At 45.3% G+C, this 8,598-nt stretch overlaps 2 protein-coding genes across 2 annotated transcripts in view; one reads left to right on the plus strand and one right to left on the minus strand.

Moving 5' to 3' along the window:
• The window catches only part of TREMEDRAFT_73806 (uncharacterized protein), a gene marked incomplete at its 3' end in the record, with an annotated part of 4,138 nt that extends 1,502 nt beyond the window's left edge, over nt 1–2,636 (plus strand). Inside the window, exons 5-10 of the mRNA XM_007004746.1 lie at nt 277–411; nt 543–1,336; nt 1,757–1,814; nt 2,154–2,226; nt 2,503–2,579; nt 2,610–2,636. Of these exons, the coding sequence (XP_007004808.1) occupies nt 277–411; nt 543–1,336; nt 1,757–1,814; nt 2,154–2,226; nt 2,503–2,579; nt 2,610–2,636 (1,164 nt within the window). The remainder of the gene's footprint in view (nt 1–276; nt 412–542; nt 1,337–1,756; nt 1,815–2,153; nt 2,227–2,502; nt 2,580–2,609) is intronic.
• Nucleotides 2,637–3,935: 1,299 nt separating this feature from the next.
• TREMEDRAFT_62114 (uncharacterized protein) lies at nt 3,936–4,706 on the minus strand (the record flags this gene model as incomplete). The annotated part of the gene is made up of 1 exon (XM_007004511.1): nt 3,936–4,706. One exon carries the CDS (start codon nt 4,704–4,706, stop codon nt 3,936–3,938), a length of 771 nt encoding a protein of 256 aa, XP_007004573.1.
• Nucleotides 4,707–8,598: the final 3,892 nt, after the last annotated feature.

An 8,598-nucleotide genomic window follows, 5' to 3' on the forward strand; every position in this document is an offset into this window, starting at 1 on the left:
CTTTCGATCGTTGAGCATAGCCATGGGACAGTTGAGACCTGATTGGAGGCCGGATTTGACGAACACGCATGTGGGTGTTTCTTCACTGCTTTCACCTTGCACCTTGAACGTCGTTGGATTCTTCCTATGCCCTGTTTCCAATGAGCTCAGGGGTCTTGGGACAGCCGCTGCTTGCTGTCCGGTCAGACTCCCGCTATAGTCTGAAGGATGAGCAACGTCTAGTGTGAGGGGGATCTGCGTTGAGTGTGAAGGGAATGTATCAGTATCTGACTTTAGCCACCATTCGTCCTCCCTCCTCAACCTGGGTGGTTTGGCGATGGCACCTCTCTCGATCCGGAACACAACAAGAAAGGGTGGAAGATTGTCACCCTAGATCCTTGGGGGGCAATGTCTCAAGAGCTGTGGGCAAAGGTGATTTTTCTTTTTTTTTGGCTCGATCGACTCGTCTTCTTCTACTTTACACACTGCCTCTGTCGTATATAAGGTTATTGTACCATTCACAATATCTATCATGTGACGTTTATCTGTGCTAAAACTCGCAGGAATACGCTGAGGGTCTCGACGTCCGTCCTACCATCGCCCAAACCAAAGCTCATATCAAAATAGAAGAACTCGACACTCTCGCTCGCAAAGGAGAATTCTCAGTAGACGGAGAAATCGTCATCAAATCTCCCGAACTTGCCGCTTTCCCAGGTGTAGACCAAGGAGTCGAAATCAATTGTTACAAAGCCGCCATCGATCCAGTCTGGTACCTACCAGGAGTCGCCGAACGTTTAGGAATAGAAGAATCAACATTACGTAGAGCTTTATTCGAAGATACAGGTGGAATGTATCCTGAACTTTTAACAAGACCCGATATAAAAATATTCCTACCACCCATAGCAGGAACAACTATATACATTATGGGTGATCCATCAAAATTATCAAACCCAGAAACAGAAGTTACATGTAGACCACATGATTCATGTTCAGGTTCAGACGTTTTCGGTTCTGATATTTGTACTTGTCGACCTTATTTGATTTTCGGGATTTCTGAAGCTATAAAATGCGCTCAAAGAGGTGGTGTAGGTGTCATTGCTTATTTCAATAAAGAAGGTAGAAGTTTAGGTGAAGTCGTTAAATATATGGTTTATAACAGAAGGAAAAGAGGTGGTGATAATGCCTCTGAATATTTCGATAATACCGTCAGTGTGGCAGGTGTAAAAGATGCTAGACATCAGGATTTGATGCCGGATGTTTTACATTTTTTAGGTATAAAAAGGATTGATAATTTGATTTCCATGAGTAATTTGAAATATGATGCTATTGTCGGAAGTGGGATAGAGGTTGTTAATCGGTGAGCAGGTTTTTTTTTTTCTATCAATATGTTTTCCCTCCACCCTGTTTCCTTTCTGTCTTCCTATCCTTCCAACTCTCTCTCTTCCTCTATCTCTCTCTGAAACTCACCACTGTTCGATTCTTTCTCTTTCTCTCTCTTTTCTTGTTTACCTCCTCTCCCCTTCCTTCCCTCTCTCTTTCTTTTCCTCTCTCCTTCTGTGCCGTCACTCGTCCTCTTCTCTCATTTCCCGTGTCTACTCACAGACTTCCTCGGCGTGATCCGCCCTTGCCATCGCACCCACGCTGTGCTCACTCCCGATTACAGTACTCATTTGACGCATGTTCTGTGTGAACGGACGTACCAGAACCGATCGATGACCATGTCATGCCGTGGGAGACCATTAGCCAGAGAGACGAGGTGGAAATCGCTAAATGACAGCTACGAAATCCCCGAAGAACTCATTCCTGCCGACAGTAGAGTCGAGATTGATGCCAAGGTGGATCATCCTTTTCTCTGCTCCTCTTCATTACACCATATCTCACAATCTCATCTTCTCGACCTCCTCTCCAATGGATCACATTTCGTGACATGACCTTTCCTTCTCTTCTCCTTCCTTCTCTTCTCCTTCCTTCTCTTCTCCTTCCTTCTCTTCTCTCCATCAGATCCATGATTGCAATCCCTTTCTCTTCCCATCTTCCGTCGCGCTGGTAATTCCCGAGATCCGATGAAGACGGTGCCCTGATCTAATTTGTCTCCTATTGCATCGCCAATGGTACATTCTCTTCATGTTGTTGTGTACTTGTCTAAAGAGTAGAAGAGCCATGCTGATTCTCAGATCCAATCAGGTTATTTCTCAAAGAAAAACCTGACGGACGAAGTGGTCAAACAGACCAAGGGAAGAGGATGGGGTGAGTTGTTCGGTTCTTATTTCACTTGCTCCCGTCAATCAAGGCGGTCAATTGTCGTTTCTTCCTCTTCTCCCTTCGTGACCCGTGACCGACACAAGAAACGATCCAAAAACCCTGCGCACAGTCTTTTATTACGGTGGAATTCGCTAATCGAGCAGAGGACATAGTGCATTAATTGCTTGTCAAGAACATTATGACATGTTGCGATGTTTGCGTGAGTTTTGAAGTATGAGTGTGTAACATTTGTGTATATATTTCCTTCATGCATATTATCAGTCACGACGTACCTCACCTCTGTCTCACTGTGTTCCGTGACAGACCGAATCTGTGACGCTTCGGAAGCGCCATGGAGGGTTAGTGTGATGGATTGAAGACATGTGCAGCATGCAGCATTGAAGTATCACGCCTGAAAATCTTGATGCTTGGAAATGTCATGGAGTCATGACCATGACCCACTTAAGAACGATTCCTCACCGAGAACCACTGATCTCGCCACTCGCACCTTCCTCTTGGGGAATGTTGCGGGCTGAAGCAAGGTGCCAGACTGATTTCTCAATCAGATCTTACCTTGCATGTGATGGAAAATGCTCCCATTGGTTCTGACCAAGAGGTCAAATACAAGGAGAATAACTGTATGTATCTTTTGTGATGTTCCTCCAAGTGGTCATTATGCAGTATGGCTTCAGCTACCTACAGTAGTCATACATGAGTACAGGAGTTAGCAGATGTACAGTTAAAATCAAAACGTGTTCTTCCATGGATCACATCTTCAGCCAGTCTTGTTAAACCACATGACACTTGAAATTGTCATGAATACTGTCATTTCTGTAACAAGTATTATATGAATATCACTCAAGTAAAAGGATGGCTACTTAGACATTGATGTTGCTGAACTTGGTTGGAGATGCCAATAGCTGATGTCTCATAGGGACATTCCTAATTTTGAACATTACATACAAGTACCACTGAGATGATGGATATGACCGATTCAAAGGTTCGTGAAAGCTAAGAATGCTAAGGAAGATGAGAATTTATTTTGTGGTTGGAGTGATATTAAACTTCTGACTGGTTCAGCAGATAAATGTTTGGTCTGACAATCATACAATCAATTGTAGGATTGACAATGAACTCTTCAAACGTACTCATGTATGTACGTCTGTATTTGACATGATGTTGAGAGAGAACAATAGATTGACCGAGGACGGGTTGAAGGACGACACAAGAAGAAATCTAATGTAAGAAAGTGACGCACGGAGTAGGGAGTGAGGAGCAAGTTAGGCGCAGGGTCTGTTCTCTTTCAGTGAACATCATTGATCACAATGATGTAGAGTAACAACAGTTGTAGAATATGTAGTTGAATACTGTTACGTGAGGGGCGGAGACCGTGATGCTTCTATCCATCCGTCACCTAACAAAATCATGCAATGGGCAGAAAACATAGGGTTGACAATGATTAGGAAGAAGATAATACTTCATAACATTACAGTAGTCATGATGGGGACTTATCAAAGTTGCTCAGAAAAACAGGCGAAGGTTATGAATTGTGAGAGGACAAGGTAGTACAATGGACAAACTAAGTGTGATCTCTCACATCTCTAGTCTCTAACTCAAGTCATGCATCTCATCTCGTCATTCCATGGTGATTCCTGATTTCCTCCTGTTCATACTGGATTTGTTGCTGTGATGTGGTGGTGTTGTAGAAGCATCGGTCACTCAGGTCCCTCAGGTCCCTCAGGTCCCTCAGTCTCCTTCACCTGAGTATGTGGGTTATTTGAGGAGCTTGTACCTGTTTCTGGACTATCATTGATGGGTCCATCATTGGGGGGTTCATCACTGGTACTAACAGCACCAAGTGTTTCAATTTGGTTCTCCTGGGTGGTTGAGTCTATGATTCCTTGCCTTGTGGGTGCGGTTACCATGTAGCTTGACAAAGTGGCCAATCCTCCTGCTCTAGCCCCCAGGGGTAAATTTAGGAATTCTTCGATCAATCTAGAATACGGAGATTGCTCACTTGAAGCAAGGGGCAGGTCGAAGGATCGAAGAGATTCAAGCGAAGCCCTGACAGGAAGCATTTCAGACCAGTCATCAGCATTACTCTCCATGGCCATGGTTTTATAAAGGCTTGGGAGCATTGTGGGCATTGTGCTGTGATGACTTGGAACCTGCCTACTACTCCAGCGGCTTGTTGGAGTATGGGACGCGGGGATGGTCTCGGCATGATGGCTTGAAGAGGGCACCGGGTCTTTAGGTTTCTTTTCAACGTAGTCCCACTGGTTCCCAGGGTATGACTCACGGAACTCCTTCAAGGTCCAGAAATCTGAAGACGAGTAGAGGGTCACAACTGCATCCTTTACCGGATTCACTTCCAAGAGCTGTTGGATAGCTCTTGTTTCTGGGTCTTCCAAACCCCATTCTGTCTTGAACGTCTCTGAGAAGTGAGCCCGTAACTCTTCCAGCTTGGCGTGTTCATCCTCACTCATGGCACTGGGAAAGCCAGCCTCAAAGTCCACATACCAAACAGCACGTGTTTCATGGCAACCGTCACACTAGCGTGGGTGTGACGTCAGGGCGCACCAAAGGTGTCTCAGAGCAATCCATCTGATGTATACTCATTTCTTCAATCTTTCCTGCTGATAGGTGATATTTATGAGTGTATGGGTGTTACGGAGTAACAACGAATCGAGAGAACTCCATCGAGTTCGACGGATTAGGAAGGAGAACGGCGGGAGTTGGAGGCAGTGCTGCAGTAGGTAGGGACGGGTTTTCCCTTTTCGAGATTTCCCCACTGGGTTTGCTCAAAAGCGGTTTTTCACCTGTCCGAGTATGTACATAGACGCTTGCAGTAGGAACTGAGAGGAGGACACGGATACCTGTAGACAGTATATAGTACAATCAGCAAAGTACCAACTTTGCTGATTCTTCAATATCATTCTTTGGCTACATCGATTGCAGAGGAGACACGATCCATTAGCACCAGAGCCCCTAGATTTCCACGAGACCTCCATCGAGTTCGACCCAACCTGCGACCTAGTCGTCGTGTTTCCAGTACCGTTACAATGGAAGAATCAGCCTTACGCACCTTGGGTCGAATCGGAGAGTACTGTATGCTCACCAGAGGGAAAGCGCGGAAAATGATACCAGAAAATGAGACATGAAGGGAAGGAGAATCACGAAATGACATCATTTGGAAGCAGTGTCATACACCGGAGAAGATGCTGTGCAGGGGGCTGTGCGGATCTAGGCTGTGAAAGTGGTACGGACTCCGAAATCTCGTTTCCTCGATTTCATGCCTTTCAACGTGATTTCCCCGACGATTCGGACCATGTTGTCGCGCGGATCATGTCTTTCACCGCCCATGTTGAAATTCACGTCATTGTGATAAGCAACTCATACTACCAAATCACCTTATCCCTGGTTATCCTCCATTGCTTTCTACAGAGCAGAGAGCAACCAGATACATATACCTGCGACTACCGCTCTACCAATCACTACCGACATACTGTATGTATCACATCTGACCTAATCTCTATCTGATTGTCATCCCATGGCCAATTGAAGTCTCTAGCATGGGAATGCATAATAGTGAGTCCATATCAAATATACAAATAATTGACGAAAGTTCCGCTCAGAACACAGAGGGAGGTCCACTAATTGATTTAACTCTCAAGTTTAATGATACTGTTAGTCATCCTACTGACAAAGGTGAATTCAATGTCTGATGTACAAGAGGATAAGATAGCTGAGAGTGTGAATGCTTAACATGAGCAATACAAGGGTATCACGGGGAGGGATATAGTGAACTTGAGGAGTGAAACACAGGGAGGGACAAAGTAACATTCAAAAGTGAGAATAAGGAGGTGAGATATGAGGAATATGAACTGATCGTGGTTAGTGTAAGGTATGAAGCGAGTAATAATCATTCTCAGGCATGGGTTTTCTCTCTGGCTCAATTCATGCATCTAATCTCTGCTTCTTGTCATTGATTCATCTTAATCGCTTCCACAACATACTCCATTTGTTGTGGTGGTGCTGGAGTGCTGAACGTGTACCTCTCACTCGGACTCGTCAACTTCACGTATTCTTTGTTCAGATTCAGGAGTCATACCTGGGACTACAACAGTACTATATTCAAGGAGAAGTTTTATGGTGTGGCGTAAGGGTTGTGATGTGAGATTCAGTGCCATGCTGCTATCTACTTGTCCTCCTGGAGGGTCGTCAGGAAGTTGCAATGGTTCCAAGCGGGAACGAAAATGGTGCAGGTCGGCAAGAAAGCTGTTGACAGCTTGCCTGACTTCCTCAGGAAGGCTAAGTCTCTGTGACAACACTTCTGCTGTTTGGTCCACACTCTCAATCCATTCTACATTCGATTGAATATGTTTGGTTCTGTACCTGTTCCGAGGCATGAAAGAATCACTGTTTGGTACTGTGACTGTGCGGCTGCCTCCAGGCACAGAGCTAGGTCTGGTGGCAGGTCTTTTCTGAACATAGTCCCACACCTGTCCAGGATGCTCCTCTTGGAACTTGGTTAACTGCTGTTAGCCGATAGAATCGGGCCAGACGGCCGAACCGCCGTTAGATAATTACCCCTTCCGTCGAATATTTCTCCGTTCAACTTATCCTCTGAACTTTATTCGATCGTCTCTGGTTTTATGCGTGTGAGTGGAATGTGATAAGTATAGAGACATGTAGAATTGATGCATGCTCTTTTTCCCCTCTGTATTACCATCTAATTATCAGCAAACAGATTAACAGTCGGAAGTCCACTTACAACTGTGTATAATAAAGGCAAGTTCCACTTCTACTCTCCCCTCATAATGTCCTCAGTGTCGACTAAGATTTCGTTTGAGAATCTCCCTAAGTTATCCTACGATCCATCGACGTATGCTTCGTGGAGGAAGGCGATCGAGGTGTATCTACAGATAGGCGATGTATGGAATGTCGTCTCAGGTAATGATACCGAACCTGGTCGCGAAGGGGTTAGGCCGGCAACAGAGAGGGCGGGATCAGTACCTCCTACCACGTCCGTCGAAGGACAAGCGGTTGGTAGAAGGATTACTGGAGAAGAGTCGAAAGAGTGGGAAAAGTGGCAAGCGAGGGAGAATAAAGCGCAAGGGATGATCAAGGGAACAGTGACGGAAGCTGTAATGCTTGATTTATCTGAGAAGATGTCAGCTAAAGAAATGTGGGAGTACTGCTTGAAAATGCACGTAACAGCCACGAACGAGAATCAGAGGAATGTCCGTCAAGCATTGTTTAGCTATGACTTGAGGGAAGATGCGACGGCCGAAGAAATGGCTAAGCATGTAGAGGATTTCTCGAAGACAATGGCTGAAGCGAAGTTGGTGGGATTGATCTTTGACTCACAGGCTCGAGCAGGTTTATTCCTCAATACCATCCTAGCACCAGCATACAGGATCATCCACGTAGAACTAATGTCGGTACCCGAAAAGGAAAGGACATGGGACAAAGTATTGTCGATCTTTAACGCAGAAACGGCGAGACGTAAAGCGCGCCCTGTTGGTAGGACCAATAGAAAGGGATTCGCGATGTTCGCCGAAAGGGATAAAGGAATGAGGGTGAACCGAGATAATATCTCTGATGGTCAGCCCAGAAAAGAAACTAGGAAGTGTTATAATTGTGACACTATAGGACATCTAGCGAAGTACTGTCGTAAACCTAAAAGAGAGGATACGAACAGGAAAGAAAACGCAGATGTAAAGGATGGAGGTAAAAAGAAATGGAGGAATAATAAGAATAATAAGAAAGGACATACGGTCTCGAAGGATGAGAACCAGTCCAAGGATAACTCCAAAACCTCCTTGATGTATTCGTCATTGGATGGTGAACACGAGGCATGGGCCGGGATGGCCATGTCGACAGAATCGTGGTTCGATGATGACGAAGGGTACACGAGTAACATCGTATGGCCCGAAGAAATTGAAAACCCGTGGGTTGAGGATAATGAGTGGGTGGGATTAGCTACAGAGTCTAACGACGTAAGCCACACTCGTGTAATCCCCACCTGGGTAGTGGATAGTGGTGCTACTCACCCTCACAGGTCGATAATGACGAATATTAAAAGACTAGTTGAACCGAGAGTGTTCGGACTAGCATCTGGCAAGTCAATGACGGCTTGGGAAACAGGTGACATTAACCTCGAACTAGATTCAGGACAGAAAATGGTACTGAAAGATGTACATCACGTCCCCACAGCAAAGATAAGTCTTCTCTCCCTCTCGAAGTTACTCTCATGGGGATGGAAGGCGAATCTAAGTAGTGGTGGTGGATGGATAGGTAAAGGTAAAGAGAAACTAGGTTTGAGGAAACATGACTCACTGTGGTCGGTACGGTTCGGCAGAGCAATGTCTGCGG

This window comes from Tremella mesenterica, assembly GCF_000271645.1.
Source record: "Tremella mesenterica DSM 1558 unplaced genomic scaffold TREMEscaffold_5, whole genome shotgun sequence".
In the NCBI taxonomy this organism is placed as follows: Eukaryota; Fungi; Basidiomycota; class Tremellomycetes; order Tremellales; family Tremellaceae; genus Tremella; species Tremella mesenterica.